Source organism: Tenrec ecaudatus, chromosome 5 (genome assembly GCF_050624435.1).
Source record: "Tenrec ecaudatus isolate mTenEca1 chromosome 5, mTenEca1.hap1, whole genome shotgun sequence".
NCBI lineage: Eukaryota > Metazoa > Chordata > Mammalia > Afrosoricida > Tenrecidae > Tenrec > Tenrec ecaudatus.
In genome coordinates, this window is record NC_134534.1 from 28980756 (window position 1) to 29003304 (window position 22549).

General features: G+C 48.1%; 1 protein-coding gene across 1 annotated transcript in view; it reads left to right on the forward strand.

Moving 5' to 3' along the window:
• Positions 1-6979: 6979 nt before the first annotated feature.
• The window catches only part of SYBU (syntabulin), a 78254-nt gene continuing 62684 nt past the window's right edge, over positions 6980-22549 (forward strand). Inside the window, exons 1-2 of the mRNA XM_075549350.1 lie at positions 6980-7122; positions 8920-9121. Of these exons, the coding sequence (XP_075405465.1) occupies positions 7099-7122; positions 8920-9121 (226 nt within the window). The 5' untranslated portion in view covers positions 6980-7098. The remainder of the gene's footprint in view (positions 7123-8919; positions 9122-22549) is intronic.

Here is a 22549-nt window from a genome sequence, read left to right on the forward strand (position 1 = left end):
AGCCACCCTACTCCAGCTCCAGTTCTTTGTCAACAGTAGTAAGGATGCTGAAGAGCTCGTTTTTCAGGTTAGTGACCAATCAGAGGGCAGAAGATGGGTGGCTGCCTTTGTGGGAAACCAGGTAAGCCTGCCACCGCAATCAGGAAAGTACTAGATGTGGGAGCATCCAGAGTCCCAAAGTGCCATCTCTTGCTGAGAATTTCATATTCATTTTTACAGTGCTACTTTTGCGGCACAGCACACAAGCCTAAACGCAACTACCCCGAAGTGCTAACAGGAGTGACCTGGGTACCTAGTGTGAGGAAAATGAGCTCACGAGTCTTCGTTTCTCAAAGCTTTGATGATGTGGTGCTAGCACTCTTAAAAGCAAAATAGCTTTAAAATAATAATCACGTTCCCCCACTTTGATTCAACAGCACTCTAGAAATGACCCCAGGGGACTCAAGGTCAGATGGCATGACTGAAACAAGATTCCCAAACTCTGGATTCATTTTCCTACAGACTTTTCTGGAGTGGATCGTAACAAGCTAGGAGTAGAGAGCAGGAGTATATTTATTCACAAGGCCACAAGACTTAGGCTGATCTAAGGGAAAGTGATTCGCAGGAATTGCCTTTATTGGGAATAAAACATCAATCAAAACCGCCCTCACCTCCATTAATGAAGAGGCCACCTCCCCACCTGCTGTCTGACTAGCACTGTGGATAGAGGTCGGCCACTAGGAGTGCTCTGCCCCACTTTACCATGTTGCTCTTTCTCTTTGCGTCCAAATCACCGTTGACCTGTAGTAGATTTTCACTAATAGAATGGAGTCCTGGGAGTACAATGGGTGACACACTGGGCCGGTAACCGCAAGCCACCAGCTGCTCCAAGGTGGAAAGACAGGGCGATCTTCTCCTGTAAAGAGTTTAAAGTCTTGGAAATCCATAGGGTAGTTCTATCCTGTCCTAGAGCCCCCAGGAACCTCAATCAGCCCGATGGGAGTGCCTTTGACTTTGGGAGATAGCAGAATAGAACTACCCTGTAGGTTTTCCAAAGCTGTAACTTCTCATGGACGCATATTGAACCCTAAAGAAAGTTGTGGCAACAGTTGACCTTTTGGTAAGTAGCAAGTGCTTTAACCATTAAGCCCCCAGTCTCCTTGTCTTTGATTCCGACTCACAGTGACCCTGAATCATAGGGTAGAACTGTCTCTGTGAGTTTCTGAGACTGTAGCGATTTACAGGAGTAGAAAACTTCATCTTTCTCCCGTGGAGCAGCTGATGGTTTTGAACTGTGGACCTTGAGGCTTCTTTCGGTTACGTCCAATACATAACCCACTGCACGACCAGGGTTCCTCCAGTCTTTGTATAGAACATCTCAAACTAATCCACTTGACCTCCCTGCCCCCCACAATCCTTTAGCAGGATTATGGTGGCGGAGAGGAGTTTAATATGAACTTGAAGGGGAAACAAAGAAAGAGCATGGAATTAATGAATCAGAATGTTTTTGTTTTGTTTTGGAATGGAGAACGTATTCCTTTATCATCATGTAACTCAAATCTGGACACAGATAGACTTCCTGCAAATCTACACTAAAAAGTTGCTTCCTAAAGCTAGGCTGTCACGGATGTCAAATGAGACCCCCCCAGAGCCATTAATTGGTGTACCTCCTCTTACCTGCATTGTCTAGGAGAACTCTGGGCCCCACGCTCCTTACTGTCTAAGTAGCTACAATAAGAGGTCTAAGCTTTGAAAGATCCCACCCATCCTTCTCACGCTGCCCGGTCTCTTGGTCTTCTGAGAAAGGAAGATATTTTTCTAGGCCCAAAACTCAACCTCTGGATTCAGCCCTGCCTGTGCCCACCTTATCTAGTGACACGATAGTGTAAACAGTGGACTGCTAACCACAAAGTCAGTGGTTCAACCCCCCAAGCCACTCCTTGGGGAAAAGATGAGGCTGTCTGCTCTTGGAGAGATTCATGGCCTGGGATATCCTATAAAGCAGGGCTTCTCAACGTTCCTAATGCCACGACCCTTTTATACAGTTCCTCGTGCTGTGGGGCCCCCGCAGCCATAAAATTATTTTTGTTGCTACTTCATTCTGTCATTTTGCTACTGTTAGGAATCGGGCGACCCCTGAGAACAGATCGTTTGACCTCCAAAGGGGTCGCGACCCACAGATTGAGAACCGCTGCTATCCAGGGTTGCCATGAGTCAGAATTGACACCGTGGCAGTGGATTTGCTGCCTACCTTACAATAACAACCTCCCCCCCTGCAGGTCTCTCTGACCCCTGGATACCAAACTACTCTAGAGCATTTTCATCCACATATTCTACCCCACTGCCCCATTACCTGCACACCTACCACACCAACAATGTGTCCCTATTTTAAAAAAATACGATCTCCTTATCTATGTGTTTGATTAGTTCCTGCCCTCTTGTCACTAATGGGCAAAGGCCACAACCAGCAGGCATCGGCTTTGGAAGTCTGTCTTATCTGTTCCCGGAGCAGGTAAGCAGAGATCTTTATCCTGAACCCCAATGTCCCCAGCCCCCAACTTCCGTCTCCTCAGATGGCCTCTCCCTTCATTCCTGTTTGTCATCTGAGAAAGGCTTCTAGTCCCAGACTCATTTGCAGACCAGAGCTAATTGCCACACACCCCGAACCCAGTGAAAGCTCACCATGGGCCCGGCCTTGGGCTCCCCTCTCCTCCCTTCCCCAGGTACTTTCTAGGCCCCTCCTGTGGGAGTGATCTCGTAGAATCCTGGTCAGGTCAGTTTACAATATCAAAACACCTCAGCCACATAGTAACAATAAGACACATACAATAAGAGGAGGGTTGATCACTCACACACGTTCTTACAGGAAAACCAGCAGCTCGCTCTCTCTGGTAAGAAAAATATGAGTCTCCACCCCACCAAAAAAAAAAAAATCCCAGGATGCTCCAGAATGCAGTCTCTTTCCTTCATGACGTGTTGTAAGCACATCAGCTGTTCTTGTTGCTGTGCAGATCACCCAGCATCGGGTCACCGGGAGACGGCAGCGCTTGCTCACACAGCTGATAGGATTAGGAGATGGTGCTTTGTCAGCCTGATTGAGAAAGCCCCTGCATCCGGCATACGCAGGTGAGAATCCAGCAAGAGTGGCTGTGGGGGACCGGGATGGGTCTCAGTTGTAGGCTCCAGGCAGTGCAATTGTATTGTCTTTTCTGTGAAGTTAGCAGTCTGGGGATTCGGGGGGGGGGTGGGGGGGCAGGGGGGGGGAAGAGCATGGGGTTCCTATCAATAAAAACCTGCTCTTTTTTAATCACTTGTCTGGTGTCAGGGTTTGGCCGCATACACCTCACAAGATTCTTGGGAGGCTCCAAGTGAGCGTCTGTATCTATGGCTGCGTTCTGCAAATAGGAAGTTCGGTGCCACTGGGAGGCATGAATCATTGACAACACATTTCATATACACAAAGAACCAAATATCCTTATTCCAGATTTGGGACATAAATATATATTCACATCCCTTTTCTCCCAACCTACAATACCTATCTCCTCTGCTCCTTCCCAAGCCTGGGCAGGTGCATCATTTATCATTTTAAGAGTCCTATACTTTTAAAGCGGCTGCCATGTCCTAAAACCCAGCAATACGTTCGTTTTAAAGGAAACCCCACGAAATTACAATGTAAGACAATAAAACAGGCATTTAAGCAGGGAATGAAAATGATGCACGAAACTATTTTCAGGCAGGTGAGAGATGAATACAGTATGCCGTATTTGATTACATCTCTTCGCTGGTGTAGTCCTAACATGATCAGACAAGCCTCCTAGCGAGATGAGAAACACTACAATGCAATTCGAGGCTGCGTCGATATCGTCATTTGTGAAACTTGCCTTTTAGAACAGCAGAAACACAGGCTTGGGTTCCAAAAGTACAGAGCTAAGAGACGCCTGAACATTAAATCATCAGCCTTTCCCTCAGCAGAGTTGCTATGGTGAGAAAAGGGCTCCGGCATAGCCTCTCAAATCCTGCACTTCTGCACGAAAAGCCTTCAGTGCACACATGTTGGATTTTTTAGGCACACACCCATAATCAAATACAAAGACACGTGGGGCGGGGGCCAGGGGGCAGTTCTGTCTGAACCTGTGTTCTTTATCTTGTACTGATGGGCCCTCGTGGAGTTACAGAATCCATTAATTCATGCATGCATGCACTCATTCACGGTGTATATATAATATATATATATATAGTGTGTGTGTGTGTGTGTGCCGACTGTGTGACAAGAACTGTGTAAACAAGTACATGTGGAATTCTAATAGGGGCTCATAAGCACTCTCCTAGGCACCTAAATACAGATGTCTTGCAAGTATCTAAGAAAAGATCCTGACCCTTTTTGGAAGATCAGGGCAGGTTTCCTGAAAGAAGCTGTCTCTAAAAGAAGCTTAGTGTATCTTCAAGAGTTGAGAAGGATTTATGAATGGGGTGTAGGAAGTGCTTAGCAGTACAACAGCCTCGAAGAGAAAGATAGCAAGAAATCTCCAGAGAACCAAAAGTCCTCCCATCCAGTGGGGGGGGGGGTGTCCTCATACATAAGAGAGTGGTCAGGGTGAGCCACCAGGCGGGGAGAAAGTCATTTATATGAGAATGGAAAGAAATGAGATTGGAAGGGTAAGTCCGCAAGGCCAGATCATGGGCGGCATTGAGGAGCTTGAACACTGCTTTGAGGTCAGCCTTTAATGGGTTATAAAAGGGGAAACATGGTCTGATTGGGCCTTTTGGAGAACCCTTTTGACCTGGGGTGGGGGGTGGGAGGAAAAACTGATCAGAAAGGAGGCAATAGAGGCAAGGCTGGAAACAAGATAACTCTAGTTAGCTTTGCAGTCATCCATGATGGTGGTCTAGTCTTTAACTACAGAGAATGGCAGTGGAGAAAAATCATCAGATTCAAGACATGTATGAATGGAGAAAAACTGGAAATGACCTGATAATTGATACTATATGGGGAATGGGCGGGGGGGAGAGAAGGCAAGAATGACTGAGGTTTTGACTTAAACAACTGATGGAGGATGGAGGTGCGATGAGGCACCTAGACCTCATTCTCATTGGCGAACACCTCAAATGCATCTTTTGGCCTTAACAGTTCCTTTCTTACAGAATATGTTTCATACCATGAAGACAACTCTGGAATGAATCACCTCCTTCAAACGACGAACCCTAATATCACCCAAGCTTCACTGCTTCAGAGATCAAAGTAAAGAAAAATATGATTTATGGAGTAAAACCTATTTGGGGATATAGGGAAGTGGTGTGTTAATTCCACTAATACTGGTTTGAGGCTGCTGCCATCCCTACCCGTGTGCCCTAGGAGTGAGAGGCCAGGACTGAGAAACGCTGTTTGGAGCAAGGACTGGGGCCGAGAGTCAAAGTCCAAGCACAATGGTCAAAGGTTACAGTCCTTCCAGGTGGGACCTACTAGTGCACACATCAGACTGACCACCTCCACAGTGCTATTTAGAATATCCTTTCTGAATGTAGGCTTTTATAGATAGTATGCATGTTCAATGCATCATCAGGTAAATATTTAGACATTGCACATATAATCAAAGTCCATACATAACTCAGTTGATGATCCCGGGGCTAAGTTCTCACTTGGACAGGTTGTTGGTTTTGGTGGGGTTTTTTTTCAGTTTTACAACAAGCCTGTTTACATCGCAATTAAATTTTTTTTTCTTTCTTTTTTCTACCTGCCCTATAAAAGCCATCAGTAAATGTTGAGTGGGCGACCTGGGCAAACTGCCTACTGTTCACACAGTGGATGGAGCTGTCTTAACGTTGCTGTAATTCTTATAGCTACCCTTGTGGTAAGCCAACAAAGCCCAAAGCCAAACCCGCTGTCACGGAGTCAAGGTCGACTCGTGGCTGCCCTGTATAGGTTTACGGAGGCGTGGGCAATCTCATTTCTAGGATTCTCTCTCCGTTTAGCGGAGGACAAGGTTAGAGTTCAGAGGCCCGGAACTCGAGGTCTAAAGACCCTCAGCTCTCCGGGGGAGTAAACGCTGCTCTGAGCCCTGCGCGCAGAGTTCTTCCCGCAGCCGCGTGCGGGACGCGGTGCGGCGCCCGGGCGGCCCATCTGCCCGTCATCTCCCAACGGCAGGGTTTCCCAAAGCGGGGCCCCGGCCTTGGCAGCGCTGTTCCTGCGGGGTCGCCAACCTGCTGCCCTTCGGGTGCAAATCCGAGAAGACTTGCAGCCTTGGAGACCAAAATGCAGTGTCAGTCCTGCAGCCAGTCTGGGAGAAGGGGTGAGGGTGGGGTGGGGGGCGCCCCTCTGGGGTGGGGGTGATCTTTGTTGAGGGCTGTGCTTGGAGCCCTGGTGGCGCCTCGGTTAAAGCACCCACCGCTCGGAGTGAGAGCGAGATTCAGGGCTGAACCCCCCTCCCCCGCTGCTCCGGGGGCAAATGCGGCAGTGGGCTTCCACAGAGTCCAGCCCCAAGAACCCCCCGCGCCCCCAGAGTCAGTTCCGCGCCTTCCTATGGGGTCGCGGAGCGGGGCTCCGCTCGGGAGAACGCGTTGGGTTTCCGGTTCGGGGAGGTGGACTTGGAGCCCATCGCGCAGGGAGGGGCCGCGAGGGAGAAACTTTCCCTTTCTCCATTTTGGCTCTCGGCGATGTCGCAGCCTTCCTGCGCTCGTCCTCCCGCCGCGCGCCAGGTGCTCAAGCCCAGGGGAGGGGACCCCTCGGGGTGGGCGCGGCTCCGAGTCTCGGGCGGCCCGGGTGGGACCCGCGCTCCGCAGCGAGGGGGTGGCGCAGGGCGCGCGGGGGAAGTGCCTGCGGCGACAGCGAGCGGGCGGGGCGCGGCCCGACGCCCCGGAGCCGCCCGCGGGGCCGCAGGTGAGGGAGGCCCGGGGAGGCGCCCGGGGCGCGGCGGCGGTGGCGGTGGCACCACGTGTCCGTCCGGGGCGGGGCCGCGGGCGCGCCCTCGGAGCCGCGCGCCCACGGCCGCGGAGCGTCGGACCCGCAGCCGCCGCCGCCCGCAGACCGCACGGCTCAGCGCAGTCTCCTCGCTCCGGTGCACGCAGGTGCCTCCTCCCGGACGGCGGCCGCGGCGGCGCGAGGACCAGGCGGGCAGCGGCGCGATGGGGCCCCTCCGAGAAAGCAAGGTAAGCGGCCAGGGCGGGCGCGCACTGCGGTCAGGTGGTCGTGGACATCGGGGTTACGGGGGCAGGAGGTGGCAGGGACCCTGGGGAGATGGAGAGGCATATGCTTGGGTGTTGAGACCTGTGAGATGAGGAGCTGGCACGGGAGATCGAGATTTGGCAGAGTGACACGGGTATTAAAATGATTGGGTCAGGAGGCTTAATCCCATCTGACATTGGGACTTTGGAAGGGAGCTTCCAGTGGATGTGCCGTGTGTGTGTGTGTGTGTGTGTGTGTGTGTGTGTATGTGCCGTGTGTGTGTGTGTGTGTGTGTGTGGATGTGCCGTGTGTGTGTGGATGTGTGTGTGTGTGGATGTGCCGTGTGTGTGTATGGATGTGCCGTGTGTGTGTGTGTGTGTGTGTGTGTGTGTGTGTGTGTGTAGTGAAGAAAAGGACTGTGATGTGCCCTGACTGCGTGTCAGTGACCAGCATGGTGTGCTCAGCTGATAGGTGATACCTGAGGGGTGAGTGATGTGCGGCACAGATCCAGACGCTGGGTGCGCCTCGCGCCCCTGGAGAGGGTGCAAGCCTGCAGGACTTTAGAAGTTCCGGCAGCCAGGCTCTCCCAGCCCTTCCTGCGGTCACCCAGAGGGCCTGCCGCTGGTGTTTACGTTGGCAGTGGCACCTCCTGGTAAACCATGTGGAAATGCGCAGGAGGTCATGTTGCGAAATGGTATTGCTTACTTAATCCGAAGCAATGTTTCAATTGCAGAGGTTGGAGGGAGCAGTGGGTTCTTTTTGGCGGTGGGGGGAGCGCGAGGCAAGGCCCTGGAGCTCCAGTACAAGGAGTCCATTTTAATGAGGCAGTGTGGTGGTGACCCGGAAAAACACGGCTTCTCCAGAATATGTTAAGCACCACCACTTCTTTCAGCCTCAGTGCCCTAGTCTGTAAACAGCAAAATGAATGGGTGCCCTCTCCCTGTTAACCCCCGGGGGTGGGAAGATTAAATGAGGTAATGGCTGGGGAAAGACTCTGAAGTGGAAACACACAGCTCAAATACTACTTTTTGAAATGCATGTCATCTTTGGACCAAAGCATGGCTCTGTGTATCGAATGCTGTGTTTCCTAAAGAGAGAGAGAAAAAATCCCTTTGCGTGGGCATCCTGTAAGGAAAGCAAAAGCTAAAATGATGGGAAAAGGTGGAGCCATCTTACCGGGTAATGGATTTTTGTTTGCTTTTCTGTTGGCAACAAGCCTTGTGTGTGCCGCCGGGATATTAATGAATAATTAAGATCCTGGCTGGAAGGGGAGGGATTGGAAAGATAAGACTATGCGATCTACCAGGAAGAAGTTCCAGGTGAGGCACTAGTTTGCGAGGAGACATGAAAGGAGAAATCAAGTGGTCACAATGATTTCAGGAAAAACAAAATGGAAGTCTGGAAGATATCAAGTTGTAAGCAGGAGTGTGCGCGGTGAGTAAGGAGTGGTGTTTGCGAGAGCCAAAAGCTTGAGTGCAACAGGAAAGCCAGAGTGGGGAGATGAGCTAGGAGCTGCATGGGAGAGGAAGAGGGCCTTTCTTCTAGTCCTTGGAAGTGGAATTGTTCTTTCTCAGGGAGAGAACAACTGACCTGAGCTCCTTGAAAAGTTTTGCAGCTCATTTCAACCCCCGGAGATTAGAAAGACTCCGATTCCAACTTCTAAAATCCTTGTCCAGAGATGAAATTTCTTAGCAACAGAGCCTTGGAGGAGCAGACAGACGGGAGTTGAGAGGGGGAAATGTTTTTCCTTTTGTTTCCTTTTTATGTCCCATGTCGAGAAGGAGCAGAAAGTGCAGCATCATGAGAAGGAGATATCCCGGAGCCGAATTCCTCGTTTGATTCTTCGGCCCCATCTGCCCCATCAGCAGCACAAAATCTCCCCGCCCTCGGAGTCCCCCTTCTCCGAGGAAGAGAGTAGAGAGTTCAATCCCAGCAGTTCTGGGCGCTCAGCAAGGACCATTAGCAGCAACAGCTTCTACTCAGGTACAGTATCCACAGGAAGGCAGTCGGAAGGGAAGTGCGTTCGATACAGATACATGGTGCATGGACTGGGACTGCTAATGGGATAACTCATAGAAATATGTTCCTTTGGGGGCATTTTGACCTTAAAGAAAAGTTTTATGTGGTTTAATATGGTGGACTTCAATACCTTTTTTATATATATTCTAGTATATAATTTAGAATTTGATGTGCAACTTTCTATGACTTACAAAAAACAAAACTACTGCTTTGTTAAACCCACAACATATTATATTACATTTTCAATTTACAGAAAACACTGGCAGCTCCATGAGAGAAAGACTAAGCTTCGACTCTCATAAATAGTTACAGTCTCAGAAACCCATTAGGGTTGCTATGAGTCAGCATTGACTCGGTGGCAGTGAATTCTGAGTGAATGAGGTAAGAGACAAACCTATCTAAGGAGCCCTGGTGGCAGAGTGGTTTCATGTTGGACTGCTGACTGCAAGTCAGTGGTTCAAAACTACTAAGATAGCCTCTAGAGAAAGACTTTCTACTCCCACAAAGAGTCACAGTATGAGAAATTCACTGGGGTCCTGTTCTACCCTGTCCTATGGAGCCCGTATGAATCTGCATGGATTCCAGGGCATTGAATTTGTTGTTTTTGTTTTTGTTTTGATGAACATGTGTACTTCTGATTCTGGAATCTCCAAAGATAAAGCAACTTCTACTTAATGAAATCGAGATTAAGATCAAAGGGGGAATAGCAACCCAAGGCCTAGGCCTGGCCTGGAATTGTAGTATAAAGGGAGAGACCACAGGCATGTCCTAAACTGGAGTCCCTGGTCCTCTTAACACCTCAGGCTATATAACCCCGGGCAAGCTGCTTAAAATTACCTGTCCCTTAAGCCTCAGTTGTTTCCTCCATAGAGTAGGATGAGAACACCTACCTTACTGCGCTGTGAGGTTAACTGAGCATCTACTTATAAGTCCTAGTACAATAGTGTAGGGCTTATGGAGGGAGTTCCTCATGTGAAGAACTATGGGTGTCATTTTGGGCACCTCCTCAAGGAAGTGTCCTTATGATTGTGAGCATTTTTGGTGAAGATACTCCCTTTTCACTCCTAATGGCGCCACCATGATCGCTTTATAGAACCTGTTATACTCAGTGAAGCCTAGAAGAAACGCCGGCGCTATGAAAGAAGTCTTGGGGATTTGGGTACATTTTAAAGGAATGACTGTCTTGTAATTAGTGAAGTGTGTTTCAGAATGAATAATTGTTTAGGACTTACCGTATTTTGGGTAAATATTACTTGAAACATTTATGACCAGGGACATGTGAGCCAAAATGCCATTAATAGTGCCCTCCTTTTACAGGATGACACATTCTAGTACGTCCACTGTGTGATGGATTTTGTAAGTGTCGCGTTGGATTCATTACCTTCACAAAATAGTTCCGGTTCAGGCCTAAGTTACATATTAGGAATACTGCACTGTCTTTTTAAAAACGGAGCATCCAGCTCTCTGATTCTGGGTAAAATGACATGTCAAAGATACCTCAAGGCTTAGTTTTTGCTGTTTGTATTACACACACAAACTAACAATGACACTCACCACTGCTGTGCCACTCTGCCAAGAAGGAAGTACATGCACACATACCAACAAGCCGAAACCATACGAATCCTAGAACCCAAGAGTTGTATCTGCAGAATGTAATGCTGTTTACCTTGAGGCCAGGTGCACTCTGGTGGAGTGTGGGTGAGCCCCCGGGGACTGCATTTCAAGCTGCCCCAGCTTTGATAGCCTAACTCCATCCCACATTTATTTCTGATAGTCCCCTCCCGTAAATTGATTCTCTGTGACTGACTTCTGGGTGACTAGCGTTATCATAGGCAAAGGAAGAAAACAGTCCGAACAAAGCAAGAGAAAGACAACAGATTTATGTTAGAAAACAAACACCAGTAGGGTTGTTCCAGCTGTTTGAGGCACCCTCTCCCAGACCCATTTCCTGCCTCCCCCTCCTTCCCAGGAGGCCTCGCTCCCACCGAGGCCGTAATGCTGTACATGAAAATTGAAAGTAGGTATTGATCCTGCTGCCATTAACCAGCTGAGAATTGAGTGGCAGAAGCTTAAAATTATGGGCCTCTATAAGCCTACCTCACAATCTTGGGCTTTGCATCCCTCTCCAGAGAGGGTTCCTCCATCCCAGGGCCTCATTCTCTCGCTCGGCTTCCCGTGTTGGCAGTTTGCCAAGGCTCGGAGCCTGATCTCTTCCCTTCCTGCCTCTCCTTGTCTCCAGAACTCTGATAAGCCCCACAGAGGCCCTGAGAGCTGCCCTGACTCAAATCGACAGGAGCCGGGCCTTTGGGGGCATGTTAATGATGCTTTAGGAGGTCAGTGGTGGATGAGAAATAAATGGCTTTGGTACTAAGGGGAGCATTAATGAAGTAGAAGATGTAAAACACCCAAGCAGCAGGGGGAATGGCTGGTTTTAATCCTCCTGCTTTAAGGCCAGAATACGTGTTCATTGCTTCCTCCTGGCAATGCAGAGAACAAGGAACATGTTACCATTAAACAAAGATTCCCTCTGCTAGAACTAAAATGACTTAGCAGTATCCACTGCTCTCTTAGCATTACCATCTGACAGTGATCGTTCCGTGTTAACTTCCCTTCATTAGAGATCATCATATTCACTCCCGTGAAAAGGGACCTACACATGTAATTGGATTGTGAGCACCTGGTCATGAATGTGTGGAGAAAGATGTTATTAAACGCAATCATCTGTGTGTGTGTGTGTGTGTGTGTGTGTGAAACATACACATACAAGGTGGCTTCAAAAAGTTTGTGGGAAAATTGAAAGGGTAATCAGACTTTTCCCAGGAACTTTTTGAAGCCTCCTCATATATACACGCGTGAAATCTTCCTTGGAAAGTTACCCTTACAGGAATGTGAACTAAAGCCTCTCCCCTCAAGATCTGGACCAAATCACGTCATGTCCCAAGGCATTCATTTCTATTGGGAGGATAACACAGTGAGCTTACAGTGAATATACACTCATCTACAGGATCGCCCTCTATTTTGAAAAGTCATCTTTCCTATCACCTGGATTCTTAAGGAGTGAAAAACCAAAATCCCAGTACTGAATGGCAGTTACACTTCAGCAAAATAAATGACCCTTCTATATTGATATTTCCTCCAACCTCACCCCGTTGTTTTTTCAGATCTCACCCCATTCAGTTTTGCAGATCTGGGAAATTCAAGTCTGGGAATAATTTTCTATCCACTTTCCCCAGTCTCTTCCCTGCCCCCCCCCCCACTTTGTCCCCAGGGGAGCCTTGCTAAGGAACACTTAGTGGTTTGATAGTCTATATGCAAATTTGTATGTTATATCTCTCCATTTCAGGGAAAGGAGTTGTGTGTGACCATTTGTGATTCATTTATGTGGGGGGTGTCCCCAAAGAGCTCTTCTTTTAATAGCTTCTTATATGCAGAAGCTCCTTGAAGATAGGCATGTATCTCGTGCATTTTGACAACACGTGTGTCTTGGGCATGTTCTGATGTTAAGAAGTCTGTTCCTTAGTCTATAGACAGGCTTTGTCACTGTGGCTTGAGTCGGAGATCATTGCGTTTATATCTTCTGAGAGAGACCCTGTTCTATTTTGTGTACACACAACAAGTAAAACACTATACATTCCTTGTAAATGTTAATTGCTACTTTAATTTTTAAAGAAACATTCAGTACATAGGCACATATAATTATTTAACAATGAGTTTTTAAGTTAAAAAAAACACACCTCTTTTCCCCTTTATTTTTTCCATCCGACTTGTTTGGGTTCAGTTTGGTCAGGTTTTTAACCCCTAGAGTTATGGCATAAATCACGGTGTTCTCCCCATCCCGTGAAAAGCACTCAAGCCCACATGTCAGGTCTGTGTTCTGAGTGTGACCTTCCCGCCCCTCTTTTGGTTGGCCATGGCTTATGTGTCATCATACCGTGACTCCGGCCACACTTAGACAAGCTGGTGACGTGGGTGAAGTGTCAGGTATGTGCATCAGTCACCTGGCATGGGGAGCAGCCTGCTGCACATTCCTCTCCGCTTAGTTGAGGCGCTAATTACCCCTCAGAACTGGGAGGCAGATGGACTGCTGGGGTTTAAGCTCGTTCTCCTTGGGGTGCCTTGTAAACATGGCAGGTGGAACAAATTATGCCTGTGGAGCACTGATTGCTTTATGGGAGACCAGTAGTTCCTCTACGTTGTTGCCATGTCTCTAGCATGCACACAGAGAGGGGGGTGGGGGAGATGAGCTTTCGTGACTTACCCCTTTTTAAGATACAAGTTCCTGATCAATAAACAAAGTGGTAAGGAGCTGGGATACCTTGTAGCCTCATCACCAGGAAGATATTTGCAGGAAGAAGCATTTTTTTTTAAGTGTCAAGGAACAAATTCTCTGAGTGCCAGTGACCTGGAGGTCATCGTTGTTGCTATTTGTGGCAGGAAAAATTAAAGCAAATCATAACCCGACTAGGGCATGACAATGCCTCCAACAATTTTCCAGGCCTGACCAACCGAAATATTTCTGGTCCGTGTTTGACCAGTTGAGGAAAGTTGGCATCTGGATGAAGTCAGCCTTTGAACATAATGGTTAGAACGGAGGTGAACGGCTCAAGGTGAACAGAGCTGCACTAGTGAATTATGCTGTAATTGGATGACTGCCAACCCGCTGGGAAGGGGAAAAATAAAACAAAAACCCTACAGACTCAAGTTATCATTTTAGTCAGCATGGGACCCAGGCACAGTTGCACGACGGTCTATTTCAGGCGCTGCCCTGCCTTCAGAAATACGCACCTAACGGAACGGATTACGAATGAAGGGCCTGGGCAATATTTCCTTAAGAATATCGTAACAACAATTAGAAAAGCAAGGTTAAAAAAATGCCATTTAATAAAAAATCCTCAGCGGCAGGGAATTTCAAAGGTAACTGTGGTGGAATTGGACTGTGTCAGCAGGTACTTTGGTACTTAGGAATTCCTGTGTGTTGAATACATTCATCGTTATGACAGGGTCTCTCAATTTCAGCATTGACAGCATGCTTCGCAATCCCCAGAAAACCAAGGTTAAATGCATATACCTTTTTCTTCCCCTACACCATGGGAAGACCCCTAAATCTGAATTTTCTAGGTCTTCCACCGATGCTCGAACCGGATTACTCGTAGTCTGTAAACTGCAGGGCTTGTGGGTTCTGAATGAGCACACAGGAAATGCTCATGATTATGGAAGCTAATAGGTTAGTTGGACAGGCTCAGGATAAAGTTTTTTCAGTCAGCGTGTGCTATGAAGTTCTTTCTGATAAATACCCAAAGGGTACACCATTCCACTGTAAGCCTCACCTCAGAGGCGCTCAGCTCCTAGGGGTGCCTCAGCCCCCAAACATTCAGCGTTACTTGATCACAGGGCTGGGAAGTCCACCGCTCCGGCTCATGCTCTGGCTTCTTGTTCTGTTCCTGTCACTTCTTTTGTGTCCAAGTTGACTCCTGGATCAGAGGTTCACTGCACCAGGACCCTGGGGTGCAGAGGACACACTCTATTCGTGGCTCTTGCTGGTCATGAGATTTCCCCCTCTCCTGTTTCTGACATGGCTGATTTTATACCCAGCAGGATTACAATCACAATGAGTCTTGTTAGCAGGCATTTATACATGAATTTTATCAGTATCTTTATCTTTTCCTACCCAGACCCAACAGGAAAGGGTTGTTTGGTAAGAATGGCAGAGACTAAAACTACAAGGGAACTCTGGTGGCATAGTGGGTGAGACGTTAAACTGCTTAATCACAAGGTCAGTGGTTCGAACTCGCCAGCTGCTCAGCAGGAGAAAGATGAGACGGTCTATTCCTGTAAAGATTTAAGGTCTCAGGAGGCCCAAAGCGGCAGCTGTACTCTGTTCTGTGGAGTCTCAACTCGATGGCAGCATGTAATGACTAGAAGAGCTCAGCCACGTTAAATAATTGAGTGCCCTGCAAAAGGCAATGAGGCCAGATCAGAAGAGACTTTGAAGGCCATGCTAAGAGCTCAGCCTCTGATCTCAGGGGTCTACACAAGGACCAGAACAATAATGTAAAGGACCAAGACTGAGTAGAGAGAAGACAATAGAATGAACTGTAGGACTGACCACGCATGCCCTTTCTGGTGCTATTTAGAAGTATGGGATTCTGCTTTTTAACCAACATGTGGGCCAACAAATCCTAAACATTTTGCAGAGTGAATGAAGGGTTTTCAGTAGGGAGGAGACACTACCAGATGTATAATTTAGCAAGAGCTTTCTGATTATGCGTTGAAGAGTGGATCAGAGGGGACAGGAAATGGAGGTCAGGAGCCTCCCTGGCTTAAAGGCCTGCCCAGCAGGCAAGTGAAAGCTGAGAGAATGGTAGATGTGCGGTCTTCAGTAGGTCGAGCAGACTGATCTATGTAAAGGGGGAGAGAAAGAATTGTGCCTCAGATTTCACCGAGTGAATAAAAATGGATGGCTAGTAGGGTTAAGGAGCAAGACAATGAGTTACTGAGTTAAAAAGAAAAACTAAGAACAACGTGTTGCCAAAGTCTCTTCTGATGGATCGCTCCCCTAGCTACGCATCAGAGGAGAAGGGCTGGACAGGGATTCCAAAGCTGTAACTTTATGCAAGACTATCAACATCACCCTAATAAAGCAGCTAGGGGTCCACACCATCAACGTTTGGGTTAGCAGTCAAGCACTTTAACCGCTGAGATGGCAGGACATCTTCTAATGTGGTTGAGGCTTTGTTCCATTTGCAGCACTGGTCTGCAATGAGGAGTCAGCGATGGTGGCATCTGAAGTCAAGGGGGTTGGTTATTTCGCTTGTGGGCAGGGTTTGGGGAATGATTAGCAGACCACAGAGTAAACACGAGAAAAGCAATCAAAGCTCGTGAAAAGATCCTTAAAAGAAGAAAGAACCAGGAGTTTAAGAAGTGTCTAATCTCACAGGATGGAAGAGTTCTGAGAAGGAATCACAGTGTGCACTGCAAGGGGCTCCTCATGCTGAGCTGAGCTGAGCTGCTGAGAGGTTGGTGGTTCAAACGTACCTGCCGCTGCTTGTGGGAAACGTGTCCATCAGCTTCCACAGAGAGCAAAAACAGACAGACTCACTGCCATCGAGTCTTTGGTGACTCCTAGCAACCCTACGGGACAGGGTAGAAACAGGGTTTCCGAGACTGTAATGATTACAGGAGTAGAAAGCCCGAGGAGCAGCTGGTGGTTTCAAACTGTTGACCTTGCCGGTCACGGTCCAAGGGGTAACCACTGGCAACTGGGAAAACTTTATGGGACGATTATACTAGATCTTGTAGCCCCACTGTGAGTCAGGATCAGTTCCACGTAGTAGTGTTTCTGTGTTATTTTGCATAAGAAGAGGTCAAGGATGAGGCAAGGTTATCAGTGAACTTGGACAGTTGTAGAAAACCCTAAGGGTGGAGTCCAGATTGTATCAGGCTGAGATATCAATAGAGGGAAGAAGCCAGTGGCCAACCAGATAAACAACTATTTTTACGAGCTTCTTGGGACCCGAAGGAGAAAGTTAATTGCTCAACTACTAGGTGAAAGGTTAGCAGTTCAATCCTACTCGGAAGCACCCCAGAAGACAGGCGGCCTGTGTTTGGAAACCCTGCGGAGCCATTAGTTCCACCCTGGACACACGGGTGGGTGTGTTGGGAGTGGCTTGAGAGCAAGTAAGAGCAGCAACAGTGACCCTCATAACATTGCATGAGAGGACACACCAAGAGGGCCATGGAGACGTTCTATGAGCCTTTCCTTCCATTTCTCCATGAACTTTTGAAGCCCGGTCATATGAGCTTTCCATATGTTGTGTGAGGGCCCCTTTTTTCTGCATCTCTGCCACACGGTGGGACTTGGTTATTTACCTGACATCCGGGCAGACTAAGTCTTGCGAAAGTGGGGGCAGTATTGTACCCGGCACAGGGCACTGCTTAATGACTATTTGTTGGGCATTTGGTAGAAGACAATTATACAGACTAGTTGAGTAAAATATCTTCAGTCATGTAATTAAATGTACGACAAGGGAAATACTCTGTTCTAGAAATAAACCCACTGGGAGAGTAAACCAAAAGCCAGACAAGCCCATTGTTGTTGAGTTGATTCCGACTCAATGGAGACCGCCTGTGCTAGACACAGCTGAGGACGGGTTTGCTGAGCGAGGGAAACATTGTTCAATGAGTTGTGCCTGAGGGGTTAGCATCGGGAAGGGTTACAAGATGAAATTCTACAGTAGAACCGTGGCCGGGTGCACTAAGTAGCCAGAGGGAGTGAGCAGCAGGAGCTGAGACGCCATCAGGTTTGGGAGGCTGTGAGGAGTTGGAGAAGCAGGATGTCCTGGCAAACAGAGATCAGTGTGGATAAAAACGAAGCCTTGAAAGTGCCAGGCACATTTGGGGAACAGGGTGAAGCACCGGCTTTCTCACCGGTGGCTTCCCAGGCACAGAAAGCGGGAGAAAAGCCAGTAGTTTAGAGTCAAGATAGCATTAAGGCGCATATTCATGTCTCCCCACTCCCGCTTAACACAAGCCACTCTTACATCTAACCTGGTGGCTTTTACTCCATCTCTTCTCATGGACCCAGGAGAGACTGTGTCCTTAAGGTGCACAAGGTGGCTGGCTGAGGACGTCTAAGATTTCGTTTTCTGACTGCTGGGCACAGCTCCTGCTCAGAGCGTCCCTTTTGCTCAGCTTGGCAATCTCTTGTTCTGCAGACACGATCCAGAGTGGAGAAAGCTTGCCCACTTGCACCTTAGACTGCTGGTTAGGACTGCCATGCCCCCACGTCTGTCCTGCCTAATGTTACACTCGTGGCTCCAGGAGGAGGCCTTTTGTTGCAAGCTGCCTGCTCTTTGAAGGGGAATGCACACCAAGCGTCCAGGTGCACCCAGTGCTGGCCATGTGAGACCTTAAAGCACCGGCCCCGCCCCACGTGAAACCTGTGTTCTTAAATACTTTCCTGCTCAATACGAATTTTGTTTGGGCTCCTGCTCTTCCGGGCTGGCTCGGTTCTGATTATCTATTCTTTCAAGTAGATAGCCCTGGCGCTAGGATTCGTGTTCATTACTGACCTCATGTCCCGCATTCTTGAGAGCTGGTCGACGCCAGGCTACCTATTTGTTCTGGTGGGTTCTACATATGCGAATCGTAATGTTTCCTATTTTTAATTATAAAGTAAAAATACGAGCTCCCTAGAAGGTGTGCCCACCCAAGATACGTCAGAATGGATATGGTAGCACTTTCATGAGATTTTTTTTAACCAAACATGAGATTATGGGATTCTTTCCATTTACTTGTTATGTACGTCTATTGATTGCCGATTGTGTTTGCACGACGGCTGAAACCGGCCGTGAGCAGCACTGGCGAGCTCCTGCCTGCCAGGAGGCTGTGTTCCAGGGATTCCCGCTGAGCACATGGAGGCCCCCGGGCATTGCTGTGGCCCTGAAGTCGTCCTCTCCACGGAGGGCTGCTCTTGTTGCACTCATTCTCCTGTGCATGGACATTGTGTCTATGAGACTAGATTCCAAAATGCAGAATGATCTCCCGTCCCTCGAACCAGACTAAGCTCTTCTTTTTCGCTTTTATTCCTTTCTGAAAGAGTAAGGAACCATAGTTGCGGTCCGTGGGTGTCGTGTCGACACACGGCGAGCCCATGCACAAAGAAAGAAATGCTGGCCCGTGCAGGTGGCATCTCCACCGTCAGTGGCAGATCGGACTGTTGGGCCCCACAGAGTCCTCGCCCTCTGGTCTTCAGGTGTCTTTGCTAGTCTGTCTTAGTCTGGAAGCGCCACGGAAACCTGTGGTTGTGTGCAGTTTAGTGCCAACTCACAGGGCAGCCCAACTGCCCCTGCGGGGGTCCATTGGCCGTTATCTTTATGGGGGCGGCTGCCAGCCTTCCTCCCAGGAGGCCACTGGTGGCTTTGAACACCAGGTCTTCAGTTAGCAGCCAGTGCTTAACCATTTGGCCGCCAGGGTTCCGTGTTTCGCATCATAGCACCATTCCATATCTTATCCTAAACTACTCTTCTTGCTTAAAAAGTAGGGGAAATGCCAAGTATAACAATTACATAAACTATCAGGAGCATTGGCCTTTCCCTTAAATTCTAATCCGTTTCTTATCATTTTTATCTGTTGCACTGTCTTCTTGCCCTGTTGTCAGAGTCTCAATGTAGGAAAAATTGAAAGGAGAGCAAGCCGGCTCACCTTGCTCCCACACAGCCATTTGTCCTCCATGTGTCAGAGGGGGTGAAGTCACATCCGAAGGTTTTCTAGAGGTTAAGAGAGAGCTTGTTGCTCTCCGCTCTCTTCTTCTTTTCTTGTCCACTGTCTCCATACCCCACCCCCATTCTCCTTCTGCACTTTATCCTGACAAATCACTATAAAAACACAAACAAATTAGGGTGGGGCAGGGCCGCTTAGGGGAGGGTCTAGAAACTCCAAATAAACCCGGAGGGCTTGGGGAGGGAAGGTCAGAAAGATTCGTAATGTGCCCTTTTGGGGGGAAGGACAATCCTACTCAGCTCCACCCTGATGACACCTTGCTGGCGTCCAGCACAGATGGGGCCGCCCTCAGTCTCTCAGTTCCGCCATCAGCACCACCCTCACCGTCGTTCTTTGGTAGACTGTGATGCACACCGCGTACAGTGTTTGGGCAAGACAGTCTCCTCCCCGGGTCCCTTTCCTTCTGGTGGTGAACCCAAAGGGAGCTCGTGGGCGGCTGGTAGAAACCCCAGGAGGGTCTCCTGTTTCCAAAGGAGCCCCCCAGCCCTGGGCGTAACAGAGACGCACCTCACCTCCGTTCACTTCCACCCCGATTGCTGAGAACGTTACCAGAATGGCTTTTATGGGAGCATTTTCAGGTCCAAAATAGCTGAGAAATCCTAGGAATGTTCACATGTGGAATGATTATTTTGTCTCCAAGAAACAAGGGAGACATTGACTAAATTATCACCCTCCACTTCCTGTCTTACTGTGAAGTGCTCCACTGGAACCCCCTTGAACAAATTGTCCATATTAGCGTACACATGTGTTCCAGTAGACATCTTCTAATATGTGTACACATGTGCTCACAATAGACACATCCACACATATGTGCACATGCATGTGTGTATTTGAATACACACATGAGTATATGTATAAATGTGTATTTAAAGATTTCTCTTGATCTCTCATCCTCTTACAGCCTTCTCATACTCTTTTGCCCTTCAGAGCAAAACTTCACAAAATCCCCCTCTTTAAATTGTCCTTGTCAAGTGGGAATGACCAAATTGCCAAATCTCACATTCCCATCTGACCTCTCAGCAACAGCAACGAACCAGCGCCTCCCTTCTGTGACTACACATCTCTGAACATCCTCTGGCCTCTCAGCTGCCTGCCTTGGCTCTTCTCCCTACCCCTTCTCAGAATGGCTTAGAGCAGTAGTTCTCAACCTGTGGGTCGTGACCCTCTTGGGGGTCGCCCAGTTCATAACAGTAGCAAGATTACAGTTATGAAGTAGCAATGAAAATAATTTTATGGTTGGGGGTGGCCACAACAGGAGGAACTGTATGGAAGGGTCGCGGCATGAGGAAGGTTGAGAACCACTGTTCACAGAAGGGAGGGGCTGGTTCGTTGGTGAGCCTCAGGTCTCAAATATCAGCTCTTTTTTCATGCCCCCCTGTCCCCTCTTCAAGGGCTCACACACAGACCTGTCTGTCCTTACATCCCTTCCCCAGCAGGCGGTGATACCCTCCTGCCCCCATCTTCTCCTGAGTTTTAGCCTCACATATATGAGAGGGCTTCAAAAGCTTCATGGAAACCTGGAATTACAAGTTAATGGAATTTTTCCACCAATGCTTTGAAGGCCTGTTCTACAACTGACTGCGTGATATCATCAATGCTTTCCTTAATCAGTGTTTCAAATTTAACGCATTATCAGAACCAGATGCTTGCTTTCATTCCCACATACTCGTGAACCCATTTCCCCCACTTCAGAAAGGACCACCATACACCCAGTTGTTTATGCACAACTTTAGGAGTTGATGTTGATTTCTTCTTCATTTTCATTACCACGTGTAAAACTTTCTAATTATCTTTGCCCCAATATATCTAAAAACCATTTATTTCTCCTGCTACCACACTGCCACGCCTCATCTACAACGAGCGTGACCTCCACACGGGCTTGCTTATCCTGCACTCCCAGCCCTGAGGAGCCCACAGAGCACAGTGACTCAGAAGGCGGCTCGGGAATTAACCAAATGGAACAAGTGACCTGCACTCTAGTGCCACTTTGGTGTGCCCTTGGCACATCAGGATGATGATGGGACCTACCTCAAAGGGATGTTAGATTGTTAGTTAAGACATGTAGTGTTTAGAACCGTGCCCAGGACACAGTAGACACCCAACAAATATTAATTATATTTATTATTATTAATAGAATCTATGCTTCACAAGCTAAATTGCATCATCTCTAGCTTAGTGCATATTCTGTCTCCCACTGAACTTAAGATGTACAGGGTACTTCAAAAAGTGGGTGGGAAGAATTCCATTATCTTTCGTTCTCTTTTTCCACAGGCGTTTTAAAGCTCCCTCATAGTACAATTCCAGGCCTGCTCCTTCTGAGGCTTTGGACTCCCTCCAACCTCCTCATCGAGGATGCTCTATGCCTCAGCCTTCCCAACCTCCTTTGGTTTCTTCAGTGCCCGAAGTTCCTTTCTGTCTGAATTTTCGCCCTTGTTTCCTGTGCCTGAAATTAATTTCCCTGCCTTTCCTATGATGTATTTCTTCTTATCCCCCCCCCCCCTGCCAATCTCAGCTCATGTAACTCCAGAAGCCTTCCAGGGCAAGCTGTCTAATGAAATACCTCCCACCTAGTTATCCTATATAATATTAACCAGACCCACAAACACAACCCTTCAGAGGGTTTCTGACACTTTCTAAAATGCTGTGTGTGTGTGTGTGTGTGTGTGTGTGTGTGTGTACCTAACTTGCTGATTAACTGTGCCTCAACCACTGGGATATAAACTTCTTGAGGACGATGATCTTGGAAATCTTGAGCATCATTACATCCCTAACACCTAGAACATTTTCTGGCACACAATAGACAATTGGTAATTATTTGCAGAGAATGAATTAGAGTTCTTTACTTCAACACTGACCATTAATATGGGTTACCTTTATGATCCTGAAGCCAAGTTCTTCTAGAGCAGTGGTTCTCAACCTTCCTGATGCTGTACACAATCCTGTAATTCAGTTCATGTTGTGGTGACCCCCCCAAACATAAAATTATTTTTGTTGCTACTTCATCACTGTCATTTTGCTACTGTTATGAATTGAATTGGGTGACCCCTGTGAAAAGGTCTCTCAACCCCCAAAGGGGTCGTGGCCCACAGGTTGAGAACCATTGTTCTAGAG